This window comes from Oryza brachyantha, chromosome 1, assembly GCF_000231095.2.
Source record: "Oryza brachyantha chromosome 1, ObraRS2, whole genome shotgun sequence".
NCBI lineage: Eukaryota > Viridiplantae > Streptophyta > Magnoliopsida > Poales > Poaceae > Oryza > Oryza brachyantha.
The window spans coordinates 17,419,541-17,446,635 of NC_023163.2; the positions used below are offsets into that span (position 1 = coordinate 17,419,541).

The 27,095-nt window shown below is 42.9% G+C and overlaps 3 protein-coding genes across 6 annotated transcripts; 1 reads left to right on the plus strand and 2 right to left on the minus strand.

Annotated features, from left to right (window-relative positions):
- Positions 1-41: 41 nt before the first annotated feature.
- Positions 42-4,517, minus strand: LOC102701666 (serine/threonine-protein phosphatase 7 long form homolog). Of its 4 annotated transcripts, XR_005812192.1 has the most exons (5): positions 3,896-4,517; positions 3,052-3,327; positions 1,646-2,950; positions 488-1,478; positions 42-377 (listed from the first exon to the last, which is right to left on the minus strand). XR_005812192.1 is itself a non-coding variant. In XM_040526084.1 (4 exons), exons 2-4 carry the CDS (start codon positions 3,310-3,312, stop codon positions 762-764), a joined length of 2,283 nt encoding a protein of 760 aa, XP_040382018.1. In that variant the 5' UTR covers positions 3,313-3,327; positions 4,394-4,517; the 3' UTR covers positions 79-761. The 4 variants fall into 4 exon arrangements, 3 of the variants coding, with proteins under 3 accessions (XP_040382018.1, XP_040382013.1, XP_040382009.1); XM_040526084.1 differs by having other exon boundaries at positions 79-1,478; positions 4,394-4,517; XM_040526079.1 differs by having other exon boundaries at positions 79-1,478; positions 4,060-4,517.
- A 3,380-nt stretch (positions 4,518-7,897) lies between these two features.
- Positions 7,898-11,254, minus strand: LOC102701602 (zinc transport protein ZntB-like). The gene is made up of 9 exons (XM_015833721.2): positions 10,984-11,254; positions 10,482-10,891; positions 9,605-9,793; positions 9,422-9,513; positions 9,294-9,353; positions 9,149-9,218; positions 8,853-9,056; positions 8,388-8,687; positions 7,898-8,292 (listed from the first exon to the last, which is right to left on the minus strand). Exons 1-9 carry the CDS (start codon positions 11,252-11,254, stop codon positions 8,290-8,292), a joined length of 1,599 nt encoding a protein of 532 aa, XP_015689207.2. The 3' UTR covers positions 7,898-8,289.
- Positions 11,255-14,361: 3,107 nt separating this feature from the next.
- LOC102701881 (probable receptor-like protein kinase At2g42960) lies at positions 14,362-18,168 on the plus strand. The gene is made up of 8 exons (XM_015836766.2): positions 14,362-14,787; positions 15,237-15,914; positions 16,020-16,124; positions 16,602-16,724; positions 16,810-16,980; positions 17,133-17,262; positions 17,575-17,793; positions 17,908-18,168. Exons 1-8 carry the CDS (start codon positions 14,762-14,764, stop codon positions 18,004-18,006), a joined length of 1,551 nt encoding a protein of 516 aa, XP_015692252.1. The 5' UTR covers positions 14,362-14,761; the 3' UTR covers positions 18,007-18,168.
- Positions 18,169-27,095: the final 8,927 nt, after the last annotated feature.

Here is a 27,095-nt window from a genome sequence, read left to right on the forward strand (position 1 = left end):
AAACCACCAACTTTGATGGTAAGATGCCATCATACCAGTATTTCCCCTTCAAATGGGAAAATCTAAAAGACAACAAAAAAAAAAAACTTACTATACATGATTCTTGTCTTGTACATAGAAGATCAATAATTATTGCATATAGATAAATAAAAAGCAGATTGAATGAACCAGCACAGTTTGGTCAACTGTTGAAAATAACACAAAATGAGGCTAATCTTTCTTGTTGAACTCTGCATAAGCTTTCTAACAAATTTGCATGTAACAAATTATCCTTTTTAAGTACTATACTACACTTTGCACTAATGGCTTGCTCCTGGCTTCGCTGCGAACATGAGATCACAATGGACTACAACCAAGTTTCGCGATGCGTGGACCTGCTGCAAGATGACCATTACCTGCCTCAGTCTTATAAGAACAGAAGGAACACATTGCAACATGAAATTCCAATTTGAAGCCGAATGCATGGTCAAAACCCCAAATTCCCTACCTGATTAACTCTGACTTTGGATATTGATGACCTAATGACCTTGGGAAGCATGAGATATGTAAGCTACATCACACCAGTGATTAAACCTAAAATGTATAGTGGAACCAATCATGGTCAGACTACATAACAAGCAAGGCAACATCAGCAATATGCTGAACCTTTGAAGAATGGCATCTAATCACTACATAGGTGACACAAATTGCTCCATGGGGCTGGAATCAAGTTGCATGTCTTCTTTGCAGACGAGGGGCAGGATGAAGGAACACCATTAGAGTTAGTTGCCCTCTCTTGTGCCTGGGTTTTCCTGTTCAGCCTCTAGTTCGACATCTGTGCCCTGTTGTGGAGTAGATGAGTCAGTAGCTTGGGTGGCTGAATTGACATTTTCATTGGTTGCCTTTACTACTTCACAGTTCTCCTCCAGCGCTTGAGCTGACGGGCTAGATGAGAGCACATTGTTGGAACCATTGTCATTCGCACATATAGGTTCCACCATCAGTACAATCTGATCCATTTCATTTGGGTTTTCCAGATATCCATCTTGATCAACATCAGTGCTTTGATGTGGAACGGCAGAGTCTGGAACGGGAGTGGCCGTATCACATTCATCAATGCCTGGTGTAACCTCTAACTCCAGTGAAGGGCATGAGCAGATGACATTGTTGAAACCATTGTTTTCCTCATCCATAGGCTCGAGCGACATTGTTGCATCATCCACCATGTGAAGCTCTTCCTCTTCCTGGTGTTGAGCTTCTTGATCACCACCAACAATGTTCTGTTCGGCTTCTATCAAAAGTAGAGGCATGTCTTGAGTGGCAGCTGATTCAACATGTGGACTAGCAGCTGAACCGCCATTTTCCTTGATCTCTCCAAGGTCATGGAGAACATCTTGAAAGCCATGCAGAAACTCAAAGACCAAGGCTTGTGTGCTTGTATCGGCTGTGGATGTCATGGCTATCTTGGCCTTCTTTACCATACCATGCAGTTTATCAACCTACAACAATCAGCAGAGCCTTCAAGTTAAATATCTTACTTATTTATGCATGGAGTGGTTGTAGAAACTATCTGAAGCATTGGAAAAGACAGCATATATCTGACAAATTTAGGTTCAATTAACTTTAGAAGCTGATCATATGAACTGAATACATAATTTTGGCTTACTGCTTTGCGGATCATAGGAGCCTTGGCTTGATACTGCATATCAATGGAATCATCAGGCTGCAATGAAGGTCCTGCTTCCACATCATCGCTGATTGATGGTACAAGATAGCGCCTTGTAACTCCTGAATACCAATGCAGGTACTCCTCATAAGAAGATGGGTCATAATGCCCTGACTCTCGAAATATGCGCTGTCGGCGGGCTTCCCATTCCTGAATGTACTCATGGTGTGTCTCTTCCCAGTTCTCACGTTCTCTGCCACGTCGACTAATACGATGCAACGCCTGTAGTGTAGGTCGAAAAGGTGGTGGAATGGATTGACGAAGCCCAAATTGCCGCATCACTCGCTCAGGCAAATACATCTCAACTATTGGAAAATTTATTAGCGGAGCTTGTGTAAGCCACAAGTCTGCATCTTTTGTACAAAGTGGTGGCAAGCTTGAGGAGTCAATATGCAAGTAAGGCTCCCACTTCACCTGATCTGCTCGCTGCAGGTTCAGCTCATCCCTGTACTGCTTAAGGCAGCGTGTAGCATTCTCACTTTGTGCGCGAGCACCTACCCAACGAAAGCCAACAGGAGGCACGTCCTCTGGGATGCCTTTCTCCGGGCATAAGGGAGACCGAACCAAAGGTCTGCCAACATGGGAGTGCTCCCAGCTCCAAAGCTGCAAGAGAAGCAATGAACCACCAATGTTCTTGATATTGTGGGAGGAAGCAACAGAACAAAGAGATCGGTATAGGAAGGCCAACACTGCAGATCCCCAGCTGTATGTCCCAACACGAGCAAGATCGGAAATCAGTGGAAGATATATCAGACTCATCCGCCCTGTTCCATCTGGAAATAGCACCCCACATAAAAGGCTCAGGATATATGCTCGAACATGTCTTTCCACAGTCTGATCATCTGCCCCTTCTGGTAATTCATAGAAATGCTTCTTCAACCATTTGTAGTGCAGAAAAGATTTACCAGGCATTGATGGTCCTCTTGGATCATGACCTAGACAATCAATGACCATCTGCCCATAATCATGATCAGTGGTAGAACAAACTGGACGGCCATCAATAGGAAGAGCTAACAGCATTGCAACATCTTGTAGTGTAACCGCCATCTCCCCAGAAGCCAAGTGGAAACTATGAGTTTCTGGTCTCCAACGCTCAACAAGGGCAGTGATCAATGCTTTGTCCAACTGAGGCATCTTCTGGCAAATTTGTGAGAGCCCAAGCAAGCCAGCATCCCTCAAATAAGGACGGTATCTCTCGTGAAACTTTAAAGGTTTGTGATGACGCAACTTCAACTGCTCCACAGCCTGCAAAAATCATGGCCTCAGTGCTACTGCAAAGTTTATTCAGCCAACAATAACTTGTTATTTATGGGACTATGACAAAGCTTGATCGCTCTTGGATTAACCTGATCACCAAAAATTGCATCCGAACGGTGGTTGATCTTAGGATTGAGTAATGTGCTGGATACATGTTCAGCTGGGCTTACAATGCAAGGTAGTGGGCTTTGCTGGGAAGTGAACTCGACATTGTCCTCAGAAGTAGCGCTTGGGGAAGAAGGCACGGAGGTTTCATGATGATCCATGTCATTTTCTGCTGAAGCACTTCTCCCACGGCCACGGCCACGGCCACGACCATGGAAGCCACCACCTCCTCTCTTTGAAGACATGATCTTCTACAGTTCCTGTGTTTAGAAAATTCATGAAACCAATCAGGAAATGACACAGACTTTGGCAGCAAAAAAGAAGCATGGGTTAAGAAGTTAGGCAACGGTGCAGAGAAAACTGCAATGGGTCTGCACAGTTTAGCAGCAGGTCTGAAGTCTTAACCAATGCAGATTGGTCCCTCACTAGCTTGATCACCAAAGAAAAATGAGAAGTAAAAAAGCCTATTCCTCTTTATGACTCACTCCGAAAAGAGTAATTTTACAAGAATCATTTTGATTCGAGAATTCCAGACAGGCCTACACCCATTTAACTTGCTAATATTGATCTACATATGCATACCACAAGAAAAAACAAATCAATGGCTTCAATTTTCAAACTCTGATTTTCTAGCGGAACAAAAACTCAGAGCAGTAGCGGTCTGGCGGAGGACAAGAAGAAAATGAGGTGTGGCTCAGTGCTAGAGTGAATAGCAAATGAAAAACAACGTTGTCTAAACACAATTAAACACAATGAGCTTATGTGACACTAAATGAAATCCATCAACTAAAAACCACACAGAAGCATGTTTTAGGGATCGAAAAATACCTAAAGAAAAAGGAGATTTTGGCAACAATTTCTTTGTTGAAACGAGACAACAGTATATCATCAATTTTTATTGACCATACTACTGGAGCTATTAATTTGCATTGGCATAGATGTCTTCCTCTTTTGTGATGCCTATCCACTATCAGGAATCAGATATCACCAACCATGAATCAACATTCAACAATCACAGCCACGCTTGCTCTGCTCCTCAGTTCTATACACCAGCTCGTAGGCACGACGGGAACAGCAAGCAGGCCCGCCAGCGACCGTCCGCATCTGGCCGCCTCGACGCGCCTCCTCGCCGTCCGCAGCTCCAGGCGCAGGCACGCCTCGCCTCCCCGGGCAGCCAGCCGCGCTTCTACGGCCACCCGGCTGGCTCCGACCACTGCAGCCAGTCAGCCTGCGCCGCACCGCGCGCTTGCCCCCGCCCAGCCCACCGACTGAGCGTGAGAATCCACGAGAGAGTTACACGACATTTGAGGAGGTGAGTTTTGGTACCTGCGCCGCGCGGGCGACGGCGGCAGCGGCAGCGGCAGCGGCGGAAGACGAGAGAAGCCGCGGATCTTCGCTTCCTTGGGGAGGAGGAGCGAAACCCTAGAATCTGCTTTCCTCGGGAGGAGGCGGAGAGGCGCAAACCGTGACCCTAGGCGTAACCCCCTCCGGGGACTGGATATGGACTTTTTGTGCTTCCGATGGACCGACAGCAGCTTCCGGCCCAATGCAACGACGGCCCATATGGCCCATACCGCATAGGCCCAGAAAGACAATGTACGAGTGCGAGTTGCGAAAATGCGATAGGCTACAGCCGAGTAGCAAGAGCAACGCCAACAGTTTGAGATTTTTTATTTCCCAAATCTTGAAGGTTGGCAACTCCCCAAGTATTATGGCAAAGAAAAAAAAAGTTAATCTTCAATAGTTTGCCATATATCCGCGCAACTGAATGTGCGCAGATCCCAAACGCCCATGTATGCGTGCTGGGGAGGCGATTATGCAAACTTGACAAAGATGGGACGAGGAATGACAAATTATTGGAGATTGTTTTTTCTTAAATTGCCAAAAAAAATTAAGGATGGAAATGAGGGATGACAAATTGTTGGAGTTGCTCTAAGGTTGTATGTATTCTGATCCTTGTGCTAATATCTTAGTATACTACTCCCCCAGTTCTATAATATAACACATAATTGTTTTTTTTATAATATAACACATAACTGTATTCTGATTCGTTTGGCCTTTTCCTTCCATATGCCAGAAGATGCTTCTTGCTAAAATAACCATCCACAGAATATATCACCAACACAATTTTTTGGGGGTCCTGGATGAAGGCACACCACCATTCCACGTTACCAACTCTGGAAAATCGAGCTAACAATTAGCCAGTAATATCTCTGTTTTAGGTGTAAGATTTTTAATATTACTATATTTATATAAATTTTATTAATCTAGACATATATACAAATACATTGATCAATTGATAAATCTAGACATAGCCAAAACGAACGTCTTGTAGTATGGAACAGAGGATTAGCCGTGAAGGTGCACACTAATATTAAACAAAATACACCAAAATTGTGAAACATTTTCTTTATATTTTTTGCGATTTGATTGCCAATTCTAAGTGAAAACTGTACTACAACATCACAATAATTCTATATTGCAATAACAATTTAAGTGTTCTTTTTTCCTTTCCTCCATAGTGGCTTCTGTATGCCAGCTGACAACAAGAGTAGCTGGTGATAGATCCACAACCTCAGCTACACATGTCTGTTGATAGGTGGGCGCCAGCTTCACCCTTTATTTTTTTAATTATTATTATTATTATTATTAAGTCTTTTTTTATGAATATAACAATGTGTCTGTTGGTTACCAGCGGCAAACTCAATGAGAGGCGCTGACATATATATACAATTATGTGTGACCACCCTTGTATTCCAGGACAAGCTCACTTAGCTGATATAATCCGAATAACCATGTGTTTGGATGCATGTATGAATGTATCTGCTAGGGTTCTCTCGCAGAGGTGGTATGCTGCACGCTGGAGGGAGTGGTTGTTCTTTTTTCTTGTAGAGATGCGCTACGCGTGTGCGATGGGAAGAGGAGGACAAACGAATGTGTGGCCTCTTCGAGAAACCTAGCATTCTTTGGATTCATTCAACTGGTAGTGGTTGGAAAGTAATTATTACATTGATCTCAATACACGTGAATAGGGAGTAAGATTACAATTACGTGAACTTCTATCATTCTAGGGGCTATGATCTTGTGAATGTAAGGTTGTGAATGGGGTATTCTATGTCTATGAACGACTCTAGTTTAACAAAACAAACTAAGTTTTATTTTTAACATTAAACTAGTTTGAGTTAAAACAGCCCTATGTAAACGTCGCATAGTCATGAGAGGGATCCCTCTCCACTAAATAGTACAAGTCCTAGTTATTTCAATATGTCTCCTGTACAAGCCGTTAAGGGCATACACAGTGCTAGGATCTCCATGGAGTGGTTCTAGGGAAAAAAAGATGCCACGTGGGATGAAGCCACACACCCCACGGTGCAGACTACTTTTGGGTGGGGCCCACAATTTATTTTTTAAGTTTTTCTTTTTCTCCTTTTTCCACCGCCAGCCAGTCCATCACCTCTCTCTTCTCTCCAGGCAGCCCACTCGGGCGGGGGGCGAGCCGGGCGGCGGAGCTCGTCGGCGTCGAAGAACAACGGAGCTTCGGGGCGCGGCGGCGCCGTGGAGCGTCGGGCGCGGCTGCACTTTGGGCAGGGGGTGGCGGAGCTTGGGTGGTCGGGGCGCGGCGGATCTCGGTGACGGCCGCGTCCCGCGACGGATCTGGCAGGAGGCGGCGTGTCGGGGGCAGGCAGATTTGGGGGCGGTGGTCGGCGTAGACGGTGACCCAGGTCGGGAGTGAGGACGGTGGCTGGCGTCGACGACGGTGACCAGCCTCGGCATCGATGACGGACAGATCTAAGGACGCCTTTCTCTCCTCTCTCCCCATTTTTTGGCATCTCTCTCCAGTTCTAACAAAGCCACACGTATCCTCTGCAGGACGCGTGTGCCTCTGCGGGGGCACAGTTCTTGGCTCGGTGGCACGCCGGCTCCGACGTAGTGAGCTAGAGCTCCTCGCCACGTCGAAGCATTATGTCTGTGTGCCCTAATGGGACATGAGGATTGGAAAGATCATTTGTTACTTGCCCCTGAAAAGGGCTCTGAAGTCTGAACTGTACCATGACGCCCAGTTTCTTCAGAACTGGCACGCTGCGACCAACCTGCTGTCCTGTCTCCTGTCATGCGCTGCATGAATCATAGAAATCCAGCAGTGTCGCTTTGCATGGTCAGAGAACAGGTTGATGGATGGATGGATGGATGTACTAACCTCATATTTGCTACTACAGGGTACACAGGGAAACCAAGTGGTAACCTTGAAGGTTTGGTTCATTTTTAGCTTCAAATGAGAAGGAACCTCCCAGTTTGCACACTGAACAATCAAATGAGAAAAAAAAAGGAGGACATATGTTGCAAAAACGTATTGTATGCTTTGAAAAAGTCTAGGTTTCGGAGACATGACTCCATAATTCTATTTATTAAGGTAACAGAATATAAATTAAAGGAATGAAAAAAAAGCAGTAGAACACCATTGTGCATTCATGCTATATATATGAATTCTTCCAGGTATGGGAGATGCATGTTTCACAAGCTAGCCTTTTGTTTTCAAATAAAAAATCTTGGGTATTCTATTTTTATTTTTTAGTATGAACATTAGAAATAATACTACATATATAAATATACTTATATATTTAGTTTGTTACATAAAAAATTAAAAAATGTCCAAAAAGTTTTCTTGAATCAATTGTAGGGTCTAGAGGTTCACGAGTTTGTCCATGTAGGATAATACTGTTTTTCATGCTGGTCTCCAATTTGTATGATGTTTTGTATCAGTAACAAATATATATGCTAGCGTATGAGGCTAAAAGTATAATGGTATATTATAAACAAAGATTAGTCAGGTTCCATCTCTCAAGGATAAGATAATACTCCACTCTTGGTCGATTACAAATTGATTGTCTTAACACTAGGAAAAGTGCATAATGAATATAATACGTGATTTTTAGACCATCCTCCTCAAGGGACCCCTACCTCCCCTTTTGTAGGGGGGTATGGTTACAGCTTCTCAAGGGACCCCTACCCCTTATATACAGAGGGGTAGTTTACAAGATATAACTAACCAAATACGATTAAATATCTAACATATCTAAACCAACCATTGCTAACTGGTTATGAAAAACCAAACCTAGAAAACTAAGGTTTACCATATATTACACGATTTCTATCTTCACGTCATTCTTTACTTCTTGGAACCCCTCTTACGGTACAGTTATTCCCCTTATCCAAGTATCCCATCACTACTGTCAGGAATAAGGAGGAGTGAATCACCTTTATTATATATGAGATCAGCAGCTCTCGGAGGCAAGTCACTCCCCAACACTCCTTCTCTTACCTTGGCGTGTGTCTCGGCTTCATGCTGGAACATTGAGACCACTTGCTGGAGCTCTAGCTTTCTTACCTGGACCTGCTCATCACTAATCGGTCTCTGCAGTCCAAAATAGACTACCCCGAAAATGATCAATATAAATCCTACCAAGAAAAGCAGTCCAGAGAATAATGCAAAAGCGTAGGGAGTGTTCTGGGCTCCTGGTATCCCATCAACATTGATCCCAAACAATCCAGTGATGATGGACAGAACTAAGCCACACCCACCGAAAATGGTCAGGTTATGCGTAATGCGAAGGCTCCTGTCCTAAATAGCACAAGAACAGAGTTCAGTCTTCATACATGACATTCAGTTATCACAAAATAACTACTGTCATGGTGTCATATTGTCTGTTCAGTAAGATTATATGCATTGATGTTTCATTCTGAATGCGCAAGCTAGGATTCAGAAGGTCTTTTTTATAGCTCACACCTGTAGCCAAGCACGAACGGTGCTCTGCATCACATCTTGGATGGTGAACAGCCGGCCACGAACTGCCTCCTGTTCTTCAATCATTTGTCTTATGTCCTTCTTTATAGCTTCAAGTAATGACTTTGTAGTGTTGCCTCCTAGATATTTCAGCAGCTCAAAAATTATCTCCTCCCTAGCATGCAGTGACCATTTCACTCTGATAACCTAGTAAAATTGAATAGAACGGATAATTCAAGTCAATCCATGATATTCATTGAATCATTATTTCTGGGAATAATTTTGATCTGGACACATACCTCAGTAGCCAATCTTCTAATGTCTTGGTTAAATATTAGGCACAGTAGGTTTAAATCCTCTTGGTTTCGCCTAAAAATAACGATACAGTTATATATACAGAAGGAATTCAGGAAGATGAGTATAACACTACAAGTACTAACTTACCTGTTTACAAATTTAAGCTCAATTTCATCGGCAGCACCGAACACATATTTACGCCACAATCTGAAGATAGCATGCTTTAAACATAAAGTTACAGTACAGAAAACTAAAACACCGAGTTCTGAGTTTACCTGTCATCCCATCGGGCAAGCCGCGAAGCCAAATGTGCTATAACTTCATGAATACTATTAGGAGCTGTACTTCCACATGCAGAAAGAAGCTCCTACAAAAACAGAAAACATGCAAGACAATTTATAAACAAGACAAGGAAGATTCCTGAGCAAAACAGCTTAACATGAGCTCTACGGTACTACCTGAACTTCAGTAACTCCTATCACGTTAATGTTTGGTGCAGGCCCTTTCAAATGGAGCGCAGTTATCAGAAAATTTTGAGCTTGCCAAGCACGGAGTACAATAGGAATGTCTTCTTCCTCACGGGCGGGATCGCCAACTGACTGCCCCAGCAGTTCAAATAGCAAGCCTCCGGCAACTCTTACCGGGACCTGAAGCATGTTTATAATTCATAAGGTAAAATACTAATACAATGGAAGTAAGTTCGAAGTTTAGAAATAATCCCAATATGTTTAGAGAAATATGGCATCTGGATACATACATTGCTAACAATAGAATCGACAAGACATCTGTGCATATATGCAGACATCTCAGAGTTTCAATCTTTCAGGCATCAAGCTAAGAAGTGACAGACTGACAGTAGTACCAAGTATGCAGAGTATCCAACAAAAGAAATTGACACTGTTAGCTGCTACTGCATGTCTAAAATGAATACACATGCCTATCTGATTCATGACTGATCGTTACACTGAAAATTATTACATATGCAGAACAGATAATAAACAGATAATAACTGCATACATGTAGTACATAAACATTAAAACAGATTAGTATTACACTGGAAATTGTTACATATGCATGGCAGATAATAACTGCATATATAGTACTGTGGTGCTATCTTTTGACTTATGCTTGTAAGCCAACATTTGAATTTTTAACTTTAAATTTGGAGTTGATTTTAGGGTTTTTTTTGTCGTACATTGTTGTCCAACCTTAGCTTTTGTATCAGATATATAAAAATTTTATTGACAAATTATTTTGTATTTGGCTTTTCCACTTAAACACCCAAAAATGACTCAATAAACATTAAAACAGTAGGAAAAAAATAATGAATCTTACCTCGTAGAACAGATGCTTCATCTTCTCACTGATGAGCAAGCTGTCGTCCCTGAGCGCCACGCAGATCGCCGGGTGCAGCCACCGCGCGGTGGCCAGCCACGCGTCCACCGCCGGGTGCCCCGCCATCACGTGGCACCACCAGGTGGGCCCCGCCGGCCGCTGCCAATACGGCGCGGCGACGTCGGCGACGGTGAAGTCGCACTCGTCTCCGTCGACGTGCTCCATGAGGCTCGTGCTCGTCCCCCGACGGCCGTCCCACGCGGCGTCCCCTCCCACCATCTCCACCAGCTGGGTGATCCTCCTCCACCCGATCGGCGCCCAGCATCTCTCCGCCGGGCCCGGCGGCGCCGCCCTCCCGCCCTGCCTGCACCTGCACGGCGGTGGCCTCAGCTCATCGCCGTCGTGCGAACCTGAGCTCACCAAGATATGTTACGGACGTTTCTGGTCGATCGGAGCGCGGAAACACGGAATGAAAATCTAGAAAACCCATCAAGCAGCTTGCCTTGGCACGAAGCGTATCCGATCTTATTGGCGACCGGCGTAGCTCTCCCGGGATCCACGGCCGCGAGGCCGTCCCTGGACCGCGCGGAGCTGCTCCGGGACAGGCTGAGGCTGCCCGCGCCGACGAACTCGAAGGCGCAGACGAGGCCGTCGGTCCACAGCTCGGACCAAGGCGAGGAGTCCCTGTCGCCGAAGCTGTGCCTGAGCTGGCGGTGCCCGTCGTCGCCGTCGCCCTGGCGGACGCCGTGCCAGAGAGGCTCGCGCTCCACCATCTCCCCGCGCCGCCGCCGCCGCTCGGGGAAGAAGCGCATGGTGCGGCGCCGCCGCCGGCGACGAGACGCCCTTTTTATGGGGCCGGGTCGCTCGCGTGCGGCGTACGTGGCGCCGGCGTCGGGAGTGCACCTGCGCTGTGCCCCCAGTGCTGGCGGACATGGCGCCTTCTGCGGTTCTCCGGCATCCGCATCGCTGTCGACGGGAGAACGGACGGAGGCGGCGCGGTGGGCCCACGGGACACGTGGCGTCACGACGAGGTTACCCGCTCCAGCTTGTTCGGTGGCGGTTATCCCAGGCACCCAGCTGCTGCACCCGTTTTCGGACACGGCTTGCGCGCCTCTGCTCCCAAACGAACGGTGGTCGCACCCATCCCAGCTTCGAGATGCATCAAACGGGCCACGTTGTTCAGGGCCGATGGAATGTAGGAATGGAGAGGCAGATGTCGCGACGACAGCAGCAATGGTGTGTATTGAGAACCCACAGCGAGTGGCATACGCTACAATGGAAAGGAGGAGAAAACATTTGCCAAAATAGTATGGAACCCCACCATCACACGTGAATTATGACCCTGATTAAATCCAACATAACATATCAGATTTAAAACATGAATGAAAACACTCTCTAGTCATATAGACTTTATACACTTAAACTTTGGACATACAAATTTCATACATACAAGCAAATTATATATATATATATATATATATATATATATATATATATATATATCTTTATGCATACAAATTGTTCATATGAAAATCTACGTAGATGCAAAATCTTATAAATATAAACTTAATATAGAAAAATCTTTATAAATATAAATTTATAAACACAAACTTTATGTATATAAAGTAAGAAACACCCTATTTTGTAAAGTAAAAAAAAAAAAGGAAAAGTGCCGCGTGTGCATGCGCGCGTGGATTAGCCTTCTCAAATTCAGATCAAGATTAACTCAGAACATAAATTCAAATTGGAACAAAATGTCCAGATTAGTATATAATATATGGCCCAACCATGGTCTGATGGATGATGATATGTCTTCCATAGAGAGCACATTGGTCATTACAAATGGGCAGCAACTTGAATTTTCAGCAGGCATAAACTACATGGTAATCCTCAATTTGACTTGCAACAGATTTACTGGAATGAACACTAATGCGATCAGTGCTCTCATTGCACCGAAGAATTTGAACTTCTTTATTCAATACTAGTAATGCTGCACCTGGAAGGCACATTTTTACTGTATATTTTTAAAAGAGTAATTTTCACAAAACTATATATACTTCGGCCAAATTATCATAAAACTAAAAATTTAAAGTTGTGTAACATAAAATTACAAATTTAATATCAAATTTGTCAGGAAATATATATTTAAGGTCTTGTATCATAAAACTATAGATTTAGTGCTGAAATTATAAAAAAGATATAGATTTAATATCAAAATTATTAGTAACCTACATTTTAAGGTATTGTATCATAAAACTATAGATTTAATGGTGAATTTATAAAAAAAAACTACAGATTTTAGAGTTCCACCATTGTCTTTTAAGTTACAAAAGTTATAGTTTTGGGATAAAAGTGATGTTAAAACTTACTTCGGTTGTGTTCTTTCGGCCGGATTATTCCTCGGTTTTTACGAACAAAATTTTCAAACTACTAAATGATATGTTTTTTAAATTTTCCATATATAACTTTATTGTCTCACCTTTGTATAGAAGATTTCTAAATTTATATTAGTTAATCTTATTATTTACTCCCTCCATGGTTTTTTATATAATGCCGTTGACTTTTATGTCGACGTTTGATCATTCATCTTATCTAAAATTGTACCCGACGATCAAAACTGTTAGTCATACATAAAGTTCTAATAGTGAAAATTAAATTATAACAAATTAAATAATTACTAATTAAATTTTTAAATAAGACAAATGGTTAAGCGTAAGCATAAAAGGTAACGATATTATATAAAAAAACATAGATGAAGTATATTATTAAATAATAGCTGTAAAAATCAATTAATCTTTCCTTGTAAAAAGAACCCGGTAGGGGCAGAGGCGCAGAGCCAGGCTTGTTTATCGACTCCGACGAAATTACTAAAATCTCTACTAAAATATTGTTCCAATCTATATTTTTCTAGTGATATTTTTGGCTGACTTCGTCTCTGGAGCCCGCCCCTTCGTCAAACAGGCTACCGATCTCAGTTTCCTTTCGTATTCACAAGAAAGGAAAGTCTGGTTCGATGGATGTGCTGCATACGTTCCTTTGCTCCGAGACGTTAGACGTGAAACACGCATGCTTGATTGTGATAGATGCGAAAATAATAAAACGAAAAGGCGTACAGGTAGTGCGTGGTAATATGGTACAGAGGTATTCCATCCGATTTCATAATTCTGGTTATCAAATTTTAAGAGTATTTTAATGGACTATATCAAATAAGTCCTAAAAGTATTTTAATAAAACTGAATATTTATTTATATTAGTAAAGCTAGACTTTGCAGACCATATCGTTATCAAAACGACGGGATTAGAGAACTGTACGGAGCACTAGCCACCGCTAGAAAATGCCGTTTTTTCTAGACAGAGTTCTCTTCGATCACAAGACATAAGCAGCACTATTTTGGTATGATTGATTAGCTTTTTCAATCAAAATGACGTATTTGTGAATAAAAAAATATTTGTGAATTAAACTTTTATATATATAATCTTAGCGATTTAAAATCAAAAGCTGAAAATAAACTTCGGTGAAAAACCCATAAAATTAACTGTAAATTTAAGATTAAAATTTTAAATTTTGACTTATAAATACCATTAGAAGTATATAACAAAATCAAATGTAAATTTAAGATTAAAATTTTAAATTTTAAATTTTGACTTATAAATGCTAATTTAAAGTATATAATAACAACGATATTTCGCCTCGTACATTTAATCATTTCACCCGTAGTGAGCTAAGCTAAGGCAAGAAAGATAACGCTGCCGTAAATCATCCCCACCTAACAAAATTTCATAGATAAAAAGAAAGGAGGAAAAGGTTAACAATAATAAACCAGAAGAGGGTTCTGCTGCCGTAGCGCACTCTGCAGACTAGCATATTAGATTACAGATTAGTCCCAACTAATGCACCTAAACTCCTCCTGCGGCCAAAAGATAATCCAGAGACAGATGACCAAAAGCGCACCAAAGCCAGTACGATCCTACCGCTAAACCCAAAAGCGCGCACGCTGCCACGCACAAGATGGCAGCAGCAGCAGCAGCGGCAATTCACCAACCAGGGAGGGAGGAGCTAGCGCGCGTCCTCCTCCCGCTCGATCCGATCTCCTCCGGCCAGTTGCAGTGGTTGGCTGGTCTCAGCGACAGCGATCCCTTTCGAGTACTAGTACCGGGCGCCGCGAGCGAACGCCACGGATGGTGGAACCCCCGGGCGCGGAGGAGCGTTTGGCGGTGTCGGCCTCTCCTCCGGCTGGCGATAAGGGTCGTCGTCGGCGTCGGCGTCGTATGAGCGGCTCATGGCCACGAGCTTCACGATGGCAAGGTGAGTACGGTTTCTGAGCTATGTATGCATCTGCGAGATGATGTTGATGCGAGTCATTGACGATGGTAGTGCGCGCTAGCTACTTGCGTTAATGCCCAGGAGGGAGCAGTCGAGCGATTGTTCATTTGATCAAGGCGTTTGCCTGAGGATGATGAGGCCTGTTTGTTGAATGATGATTTAGCTCACTGAGTGACAGTTTGTTTCAGATAATGTTTTCGATACTGTTTTGGATAATGCACCGAGTGACAGCTGAAAGCAAACGTATCAGTCTGCGGCTTCAAAACTCCAAATGGCAAACTGACTGATGTGTTCTTTGTTTCAGTTTGCTTTTACATTTTTTTCCCTTCTCTTTTCTGATTTTGTTTATCCCTGGTTTGGCTATTTCTCTTCAATTATAGTAGTAGTAGGACATGCATCTTGGATGAGCTAATTCTAAATTATGTTGTCAGGGGAATGAAGATGTCAACCGGTGAAAACTTGCAGGCGGGTTTATTGTCCAGGACGCCACCATTTGGTCTGAGGCTATGGATTGTGCTTGGCATTATCATTTGGGCTGCAATTCTGTTTGTCGCAGGTTGCATATGCTTCTTTCTGATCTACTGGAGGAAACGAGGGAATCGCTTTGGTGATGTTGCTGAACCTGAAATCCCAGATGTTACCAAAGAGATTGCAGTAGATGAAGTAAGAAACAGAGCGGCTGCAGAAAACATCCATGGTCAAGAAACTCAGGCCCTCTCATTGAAGGAGATGCTTACTAGGAAAAGTTCACGGAAGATGCTGGCTCACTTCCTTAGTTGCAAATCAAGTGATAACCATAACTTAGTGGGATGCAGTTCAATGTACCAAAATGATAAGGCCCAGTGTTCATACCCCAGCGACGAAGGCACCTCAGGACATAATGAGAGGGAGTACTCTCAGTATGCGGCAACGTCCATATCTCCTCAGCTTGGTCTCCCGGAATTCTCTCATCTTGGTTGGGGCCATTGGTTTACTCTCAGGGATTTGGAGCACGCAACAGATGGGTTCAGTGATGATAATATCATAGGAGAGGGTGGCTATGGGGTCGTTTATCATGGTCATCTTATAAATGGAACTGATGTTGCAGTCAAAAAGCTTTTTAACAACATGTAAGCGACACTTGAGTTGATTTTAACCAAAAAGGAACGCTTCTTCCCAGACTGTTGAATATTTTCTATGGTAGTTGACTAGATATTCTGGATATGGTTTTGCAGAGGGCAGGCAGAAAAAGAGTTCAGGGTTGAAGTTGAGTCTATTGGTCATGTTAGGCATAAGAATTTGGTGCGACTCCTTGGCTACTGCATTGAGGGAAGCTACAGGTGAGTCCTTGTTCTGTTAGCTAGCATTTATATTTTCAAACCTGAAATCTTAAGTTGAGTCCGGTAATAAGATACATCCACAACATCAACTTGGTCTACTGTCAACTTAGCTATGCAATATTTATCCATCGACTATATATATTGCTAGAAATTTAAAAATGGAGAACATTTAAGAGAAATTACATATCTTAGTAATTAAGTAGGAAAAGATACCCAAGACTAGTTACAGGCCTACAGAAAGTATCAAACATAGGTTTTTGGAATGTACACTCCCACCAGCTAATTGAACTAGTAAGAGTTACTGATACTGTATAGATAGGTTGTCTGCTTTTTTAAGAAAACACAATCATATACTGTAAAAATCTGTAAATATAAATTATAGAGGGCATATTCATAGAGTCACTTTACATGATCAAACTATACTTCCTGTGAATCTATTACATTTAGCAAAACATCATTATTCTTCTCACGTTGCAGGATGCTTGTCTATGAATACGTCAACAATGGGAACTTAGAGCAGTGGTTACATGGTGCAATGAGTCAGCATGGTGTTCTTACATGGGAAGCACGCATAAAAATTATCCTTGGCATTGCAAAAGCGTAAGAAATGAGCTATCTATGATCCTGATTTCTCCCTTTGTATACGAGACAAAGCATAAAATTTGTACAATGGAATGCTATGCAGACTGGCTTATTTGCATGAGGGGATAGAGCCAAAAGTTATTCACCGTGATATCAAATCAAGTAACATCCTTATTGACAAAGATTTCACAGGAAAGCTTTCTGATTTTGGATTATCTAAGCTCTTAGGCACTGGGAAAAGCCATATTACTACTCGAGTTATGGGAACCTTTGGGTAAGCTATTAGGCTCTCCTGTTAAGCTACGCTGTTTGTGTTGCAGGGGCTGTTAATTACTGATTTACATGAATTCCATACTTAACTATTGTTAGTTCATTCGAAGATGACACTGCCTCAAGTAACTGCCACTTAATCCCCATTGTTCTCAGGTATGTAGCCCCAGAATATGCTAATACTGGGATGCTAAACGAGAAGAGTGACGTCTACAGTTTCGGGGTGCTACTCTTGGAAGCAGTGACCGGAAGGGATCCAATCAACTATGGTCGGCCTACTGATGAGGTGGCACGCACGATACGCATGCCTCAAAACATTCTTAATGCCCCATTGACATTATTTTAATTAAGTAGTTGAGTAATTTTATAGTTGTTGAGTAGACACTGAGATGTACCAAAATTTTAGTGCAAAATTAGATATCTCATAGTACCTAGACACCAAGAGGTATCATACTATCTTCTCAAGGACCATAAAATTGCTTTAAGTAGTTTATCTGTGCATCTTACTTAATCCCAGGGCCGTGCTGCTCCCTCTCTGCATATCTGGAACACTTCAGGCTCTCAATTCTTTGAGTAATACATGACCTGCTTTCTGCAGGTGCACCTGTTGGAGTGGATTAAGCTGATGGCGAGCAGCAGGAGAGCCGAGGAAGTAGTGGATCCTGCAATGGAGGCCAGGCCAACCAAACGGCAGCTGAGGCGCGTCCTCGTGGCTGCCCTCAAGTGCGTCGACCCCAAAGCGGACAAGAGGCCCTCGATGGGCAGCGTCGTCCGCATGCTCGAGGCGGATGATGTTGCGCCGTCGATATCACGACAGGTGTGTTTTATATCTCCCCTTTTTTTTCTCCTTTTCTCTGAATGATTATTAGTAGTACCGTACGTTTGTCGTTGCCGGTGCAAGTCTGAAGTTTTGCGTGCACTTTTGCTGAAGGATCGGAGGAGCCCGAGGGGGCAATGTGGCGACGGCGACGCGTCAGGGCGCGAGCCATCCGGGACATCAGCGAGATACTCCAGTACAGCTTTTGTATAAAGCCTTACGCACGGCCCAGGCCAGAAATGTTGTGTTCATAGATCATAGTTCATTGCAGACGGCAACATGTAATACTGTTTTCCTTCTCAAAAGAAACGAAAAGAAACGTCGTCTTTTCACCTGTACAGTAGCAGAACGGGCCCGTTCTTTGGTAGAGTTTTTTTTTACCGTCTTTAAAGAAAATATTCAATATATTATATTTTTTTGCGTAAAACATTAGTATCTTGAGGTATATAAATTTATATTAATTTTTTTAATATCTTAAGTTACTTTTCAAGAATTATAAAAATCCCATCTTCAGTAGTATCTCTCTCGGGAGGCACCTTAGAACATATCTAAAAGGCCCCTAATCAGATCCCCATTTTATTTTCAGGTGCTATAAGATTAAAAAAAAACTTAGGTCCAATAGGTTATCTGATCAAGCTCCTATAATAAAGAGTGCCTGTCACCATACAAGTCGGAGCTCCTATAATTTTTACGTGCTTAGATATCTCTTCTATGCACCTGATTGGAAGAAATGCTTATATTTATGTGCATTTAAACTATAGTCTTCAAAATACTTACATTGTGAAACAAATTTTGAATACTATAATCTTGTATATTTTGAAATCAGAGCAGTACCAACTATCTCTTGTGAAGAAGGCACATCTAACAACAATTTTGCACTATGTCATGTAAACACCATCATAAAAACTATCACAAAATTTAGAAACAGCTCTCCATTTCTTCTGTAACACAAATCACCCGCTCATAAGCTTTGACCTCCTCCCTCCTTGACCTCACCATCACCCAAGTAGACTGTCAAAATTTTATGTGAGCGCAAGGACGACATCAGTAGGGTTCCTCCAACTCTCTCTTGGCAGCGCGTAATAATTCTGACAGAGGCATCCATGTCTAGAATTGGCATGTGGCCAAAGCTCATGTATCCCAATGATGGCTATGGGACTAGGAGTGGTAGCTGAGTGCTCGGGCATGGCATCGCCAGGATGGCTGCACTGGCAAGGATGGAATCCTTTGCCTCCTCTGAAAGGGTGGAACACAAGCCATATATGGATCGATGTGTGGAGTGTTGCCGAGAGAGGTGGCATGTGAAAACCAGGTCATAGGGACAGCTCAATGGTGCAACCAAGTCGCTGTTGAGGGGGACGATGCATGGAGGGGCGGATAGCTGCCTCTTTGGCTGTGGTGGCGGCTGGGAGTAGACAACGGTTGGATACGTGGCTTTTAGATTTAGATCCGATCGGATCTGGTGCTAGCGGCCGGTGTGGGCAGTGGATATTGACAATGCAAATGATAGTGGTGCGCCTAAGGCAAGCAATGAGGTGGAGCTATGTCGATCATGGGAGGAAGTGGTTGTCGGATCGGGGGCTTCTTGGTGAGATAACATGGATGGAGGCAACTAGGAGGCTTCATGATGCCGGTGGCACTAGCGGCTATTGTTTTCAGGTGCTTCCTAGCACAACGATGTGGATGGAGGTGGTGGAGATGCCTATCAGCGGCAGTAGCACTAGCATATCAACGTAGCCATCCACACCATAATTGTTGAGAAACCTCTAATCTACTAGCTACTAGTGGCTTCTCAACGGTTGTGGTGTAGATGGCGACAGTGATATGGTTCTCGGTGGAGGTGCAATAGTGGCTATGAGGCTATCAAATCAAGGGCTTTCCTATGCCGTTGATCGAGCCTTTCGGAGTCTTGGTGGCGGTAGCTGTAGGGGTGATGGTTACAGTGGTGGAGACGGAAGAACCGACCACAAGAGTTCGGGCTGCATAGTATCGAAAACCTGAAGTTTAGTTTTCTAGTTTAATATTCTTTTTTTTATTGTGTTTGTGCTCAATTATAAGAACCGGAATGTATGTTTCATACAAATTTTTGTTACATATGTCCACATGTGAATTTTTAGACATCGGATATCTATCCATTATCTTAAACAAATTCCTCAATAACTATAAAGGCACACTTGCACTTGCGGTTTCCGAATGGGACTGCAGCTAACACCACTTCTACCACTTCTCGGTCGGTTGGCAACAATACACACACGAGGCCACGAAGTGCCTGACCAGAAGCAGAACGACAGAACACCATAGCGATCTATGGGAAGTTGATCGGTTGGCACTGGACTACTGGAGCCTCACTGAACGACAAGCTCGTAGCGTCCTTAACTCCTTATGCTAGGCTAGGGGATTGATGCGAAATTGGCACATTCTGGTAATTCAGTTCATTTCATTGTTCGTTTGTCCTCTCCTCTCCGTTTTGAGTGTTTTCTTTGATATGTTTGGTAATAAAGTAATTTTACAGTACTCGAGAAGATACCAAGTGGTACCAAAATTTCAGCGTAAAATTTTAATATATCTTGGAACTATAAAATTACTCTTAATAATAACTACCACATCTCTTAGTTCACGTGGAGAAATTAGTGAAAGTGATACTGTAAGTGACGAAAAATATCTAAAAAAGTGATGGCAATTATCTACAATCAAACTGACTAGCATAACTACTTCAGCTAATGTTCGTTTGTCTTTCCAATTTCCAGTGTTTACTGGGACATGATCCCCTCGATGAGTCAGCGTAAGCGGTAATTAAATTTCATTTAGTGATAAGATTCCTTCCAAACAAAAAAAATAGGCGATGAAAAACATCTTCAATATATATCAATATGATTCGTACTCGTAAACAACTAGAGAAAAAACTAGAGACAACAAAGTAAAAAAAGCAAATCAGCCGTCTATCTCACCAAAAACAAATAGGTATTTATGGAGAGCAATTTTACAGTAATTGAAAAAACTAAAATTTTGATACTCCTGTTGAAAGTATAAGCACATAATGATTTAATCTATCGCGTAAATAAATCATGACATTGTAAAGCGAAAGCATGATATCACATAGAAACCAACATGTACAGATCTAATCTAAACATGTATATAAAATTGCTACACACGAATAGATTAAATAGACGCAGAACTAGATTAAACATAATTGACCTGTACCGAAGGTTGTTTTAAAGAGGATTGGAAGCAGCACGAACGACTTGCGGCGTAGGATGTTGACAACGGCGAGCCACGACCTATCAACGGGGAAGACGAGCCGTCGTTGACGAACAGCAAGCAGTCGCGCAGAGCGCTTCCAAAAAACCTTATTCGCCCTCTCCCGGTGCAGGACTTCATGAGGACGATGGTTCCGGAGACCTGCTTTCCCGATTGCTGGTGCACGCCGACGAAGGGGACGGAGTAGACGACAGTGGCGGCGCAGCACAGAGCAGAGGCAAACCCTAGATTGTTTTTCACGTACGTTGCAATGAGGTAGCGGTCCGGTATTTATAGGACGTGTGATCAGCACGCCTACCACGTCGTAACCGAACCGGATAGGCCGCGCGTAACCTATCCGGACTCTACGCTATCTCGCGCAAGAAAGAATCCGATACGATAAGTTTCCAAAAACCGATCACCGGAATTTCTGTTTCACGCAGCAAAACAAAACTGCAAAAGGAAGCCGCATCTGCGCAATCACGAGGAGCCAATTTTGGCGGACGATTCACGTACATGTCGTGCGCGCGCGCCACCCGGCCCGTGCCCGAGCCGGGCCGGGCGAGGCGAGGCGAGCGAGCGCGCGCGTATGTTGCTCTATTTCCTTCTTGCTCAAGAGCCTAGAGAGCACTCTCCTATTTAAGGAGGTCTCACTCTCATAGAACTAGCAAGGTGGTACTAAATGTTCTCATACATGCTTCCATGAGGTGGGTTTTTGTGATTTTCCTAGGAATTATTCTACACATGGGCCTTAGCCCAATTAATAATTCCAACAATCCCCCACCAAATCTCAAAAGACTTAGAAATTTGCCATTCCCAATGTACTGTTTATATACCAGTATTGCGATGGAGACCGATTAAGGTTGAACATCCACCTAGAACCCTAAGCTACACTTACTCACAACTTGAACAATGGACTATGCCTTGAATTGCAAGTTTGGTGCAAGTAAGTTTCACTCAGAGCCTTGACTGATACTAGACTGCCAGTAGCCTACCCCGCGGGTGGAGCCTATAAGTCATACTCCATGGTCTATTCATGAGCTTCCTAGATGATTCACCCAAAATCTCCATAGACTCCGACTACTAGTCAAACTCATATATGTGTGTTCTTTCAAGATTTCTCTACAGGATAGTATCTTCGCTAATTAAAGCCAACAGAACACATCAAGGCATTGCCAACCTGCCTTGTAGCAAGAGAGTACATGCATCTTCACTTAGAGAGGGTTTATTAATTAATAATACTCTCCTCCAGTTAACTAATGGATTGTTCTTCCCAGGTCCTAATTCACGGGATCTCCGATCACATAGGTTGGGTTACTACCATAGATAACTCATATGGGTCTCATACCCATCTCCTTCGATGCAGTGTCTATCACATTCCGTGATAGCCCCTTAGTAAAGGGATCTGCCAGATTTCTAGCTGTTTGGATGTAATCCAACGTTATAACTCTGGAGTTTCTCAATTTCCTGACAGACTTCAATCGTCTCTTCACATGCCTGGACGATTTCATATTATCCTTAGAACTGTTCACCTTAACAATCACAATTTGATTGTCACAGTTCATTAGGATAGCTGGCATAGGTTTTTCAATAATTGGTAGATCCATTAGTAGATCTCTCAACCATTCTGTCTCAACAGTAGCAGTATCTAGTGCCGTAAGCTCTACTTCCATGGTTGACCTCGTCAAGATGGTCTGTTTGCAAGACCTCCATGAAACAGCACCATCACCTAGTGTGAAGACATATCCACTAGTGGCTTTGATCTCATCAGCGTCTGAGATCCAATTTGAATCACTATATCCCTCTAGCACCGCGGGATAACCAGAATAGCAAAGTCCCAAGTCCATAGTACCTTTTAGATAGCGCATAACTCGCTCGAGCGCTTGCCAATGATCATCTCCCGGATTAGAGGTAAACCGGCTCAACTTGCTCATAGCAAAAGAGAAGTTACCTAGTTGCACTAGCTAGGTACATGAGTGAGCCAATGATTTGAGAATACTCAAGTTGATTCCTAATTTGTTTCTTGTTCTTGCGAAGCAACAGACTAGGATCATAAGGCGTTGGAGAAGGTTTGCTATCAATATAGCCAGAGCGATTCAAGATCTTCTCCACATAATATGACTGCGACAGTGTAATCCCATCGTCGCCCTTAATTAGCTTAATGTTTAGAATAACATCAGCTACTCCTAAATCCTTCATGTCAAAGTTTTGAGACAAAAATGATTTAACCTCTTTAATCACCTTAATGTTTGTCCCAAAGATCAGTATGTCATCAACATACAGACATAAAATAACTCCATCGCCCCCACCATGGTGATAGTATACACACTTATCTGCCTCATTGACTGCGAAGCCTGCAGATGTTAGTGTTATATCAAATTTCTCATGCCACTGCTTAGGAGCTTGTTTCAGACCATACAAAGATTTTAGCAACTTGCACACTTTGCCTTCTTGACCTTTTACTACAAATCCATCAGGCTGATCCATGTAAATTTCCTCATCCAACTCTCCATTGAGGAAAGCTGTCTTAACGTCCATTTGATGAACGAGAAGACCATGTGAGGCAGCCAGAGATAGTAGTACTCGAATTGTGATCAATCGTGCAACAGGTGAGTAAGTGTGAAAGAAATCTTCGCCTTCTTTCTGAGTATAGCCCTTAGTCACAAGCCGAGCCTTATACTTTTCAATAGTACCATCAGGCCTAAGCTTCTTCTTAATACCCACTTGCATCCTACGGGTTTGCATCCATAGGGTCACTCTGTCACCTCCCAAGTCCCGTTAGCGATAATAGAGTCCATTTCGCTACGGACAAGCTCCTTCCAGTAGTCTGCATCTAGGGATGCATAAGCTTCTGAAATTGACTTGGGAGTATTATCCACGAGATACACAGTGAAATCATCTCCAAAGGACTTAGCTGTCCTTTGTCTCTTGCTCCTCCTATGAGCTTCACTGGCATCCTCCTCAATAACAATTTCATGTGTAGGTTCTGAATGTTCAGTTGGAGTGACTGAACTCGGCATCATCTCAGAAGATTGGCTAAAAGTGTTATGTCCATCTTTCATTGGGAAAAGGTTCTCAAAGAAAGTGGCATCTCAAGACTCCATAATTGTACCAACATGCATGTCTGGTACCTTAGATTTAACTATTAAAAACATATAAGCAATGCTATGATGAGCATATTCCAGAAAGACACAATCCATAGTCTTGGGTCCCAACTTATGTTTCTTAGGAATTGGTACATTGACTTTTGCCAAGCACCCCTCGTACGCAAGTAAGAAAGTGATGGTTTTCTCCCAATCCATACCTCGTATGGTGTGTTGTCCTTATTTCTGTTAGGAATTCTGTTAAGTACATGATTCGAGGTCAATAATGCCTCCCCCCACCATGCCTGAGGTAGCCTCTCAGTATCTAACATGGCATTCACAAGTCAGTGAGCGTGCGGTTCTTTCTTTCGGCAACCCCGTTGGATTCGGGAGAATAGGGAGGCGTCCTCTCATGTATTATGCCATGTTCCTCACAGAATAAGTCAAATTCGTTTGAGAAAAACTCTCCACCACGATCTGACCTAAGTTTTTTTTATCTTTCTGTCAAGTTGGTTCTCAACTTCTGCCTTATAGATTTTAAAATAGTCTGGAGCCTCATCTTTCGTTTTTAGCAAATACACGTAGCAAAATCTAGTAGCATCGTCAATCAATGTCATGAAGTATCGTTTTCCACCCTTAGTCAACACACCATTCATCTCGCACAGATCAGAATGAAGGAGTTCTAATGACGCCAAGTTTCTCTCCTCGGCAGCCTTGTGGGGCTTACGAGGTTGTTTTGATTGCACACAACTATGGCACTTTAAAAGTATAAGCACATAATGATTTAATCTATCGCGTAAATAAATTATGACATTGTAAAGCGAAAGCATGACAACACATAGATCAACCAACATGTACAGATCTAATCTAAACATGTATGTGAAATAGCTACACACGAATAGATTAAATAGACGCAAACTAGATTAAACATAATTGACCTGTACCGAAGGTTGTTTTGAAGAGGATTGGAAGCAGCACGAACGACTCGCGGCGTAGGATGTTGACGCCGATCGACGGGGAAGACGAGCCGTCGTTGACAAACAGCAAGCAGTCGCGCAGAGTGCTTTCCAAAAACCTTATTCGCCCTCTCCCGGTGCAGGACTTCACGAGGACGATGGTTCCGGAGACCTGCTTTCCTGATTGCTGGTGCACGCCGGCGAAGGGGACGGAGTAGACGATAGTGGTGGCGCAGCACAGAGGAGAGGTAAACCCTAGATTGTTTTTCACGTACGTTGCAACGAGGTAGCGGTCCGGTATTTATAGGACGTGTGATCAGCACATCTATCACGTCGTAACCGAACCGGATAGGCCGCGCCTAACCTATCCGGACTCTACGCTATCTCGCGCAAGAAAGAATCCGATACGATAAGTTTCCAAAAACTGATCACCGGAATTTCCGTTTCACGTAGCAAAACAAAACTTCAAAAGGAAGCCGCATCTGCGCAAGCACAAGAAGCCAATTTTGACGGAACATTCACGCGCATGTCGTGCGCGCGCGCCACCCAAGCCCGAGCCAGGCGAGGTGAGCGAGCGCGCGCGCGCGTGTGTTGCTCTATTTCCTTCTTGCTCGAGAGGCTAGAGAGCACTCTCTTATTTAAGGAGGTCTCACTCTTATAGAACTAGCAAGGTGGTACTAAATATTCTCATGGATGCTTCCATGAGGTAGGTTTTTGTGATTTTCCTAAGAATTATTCTACACATGGGCCTTAGCCCAATTAATAATTCCAACACCTCTTTATACCTATTAAGGATGATAAAATTGCTCATTTATGGAAGACATCACGCTGAGCAGGGTATTACCTGTCACATACCCCATTTGACCACTATGTCTTAAAACCCAAACACATGGACCCGTTGATAGCTAAATTGTGCCATGTAGCCTCCTCAAAGCTATAGCTATATAAACATATGTTTTATCGTATAAACCATCCACAAACATATAACAAGTATTTCTCCATCTTCTGCTAAACACCATCAAGTATAATATTGTCAAGAGGCCAACCAAAAAACCAATGGTCGTGCCGAGCAGAAAAGACACCTTGTCCAATTTGTCCACATAAACTTTAGGAATAGAAGGAGGTGCTTCTCCATTGAAAGAACAATTAATTGGTAGAGGAGATCCACAGAGACCAATGTTTCCAACATATATGGATGCAGGATTATCAAGGACATTTAATTGATTTCCAGTTGGAATTCGTCCAGACAAATTGTTGTATGACAAGTTCATATGGCTCAAATAGGTAAGAGATGATATGCTATCCGGGATCTCGCCATAAAGAAAATTGTGTGACAGATCTAGGGATTCCAGTTGTGACAGAGAGCCGATATTCCTAGGAATTTGTCCACTCAATCTATTCCATGATAAGTTTAGGTTTGTCAATGCAACAAGAGTGCAAACATCTTCAGGGATCTCTCCGGTAAGATTGTTGCCAGATAAATCAATATTTACCATATAAATGATTTCACCAGTGTATAGCCTTTCTTGACCTTTTGTGACCACAGTGATGTTCTCAGTATAATCAACCAATATATTCCCATCGTATTGATTATAATATGTAGTAGCATCAAAAAATTGAGGTGATGCATCTTTCTTGGCTGCCATTCTGTTGAAGTTTGCTAGAGAATTCGGTAAACTTCCTGATAAGTTGTTTTCTTCGAGGTCTAAATATTGAAGAGAAACTAGTCTTGTGAGCTCAAGTGGAATATGGCCAGAAAAAAAATTAGACCGTAGCCGTAAGAATACCAACGAAGATAAATTTTTCCCAATCCATGCTGGTAGTGCCCCGGAGAATTGGTTGTATGAAAGATCTAAAAAAAGAAGGTTTCTGCAGTTCTTGAAGAACGAAGGAAATTTTCCAGAGAGTTTATTGTTTCTTAAGCTTATGTTGTAAATATTCAAACTTGTGGAGTTTCTTGAGCTTGGATTGACCGTGCAATCAGGAATCGGTCCAGTTAGCCTATTTCCTGAGATATCCAACAACA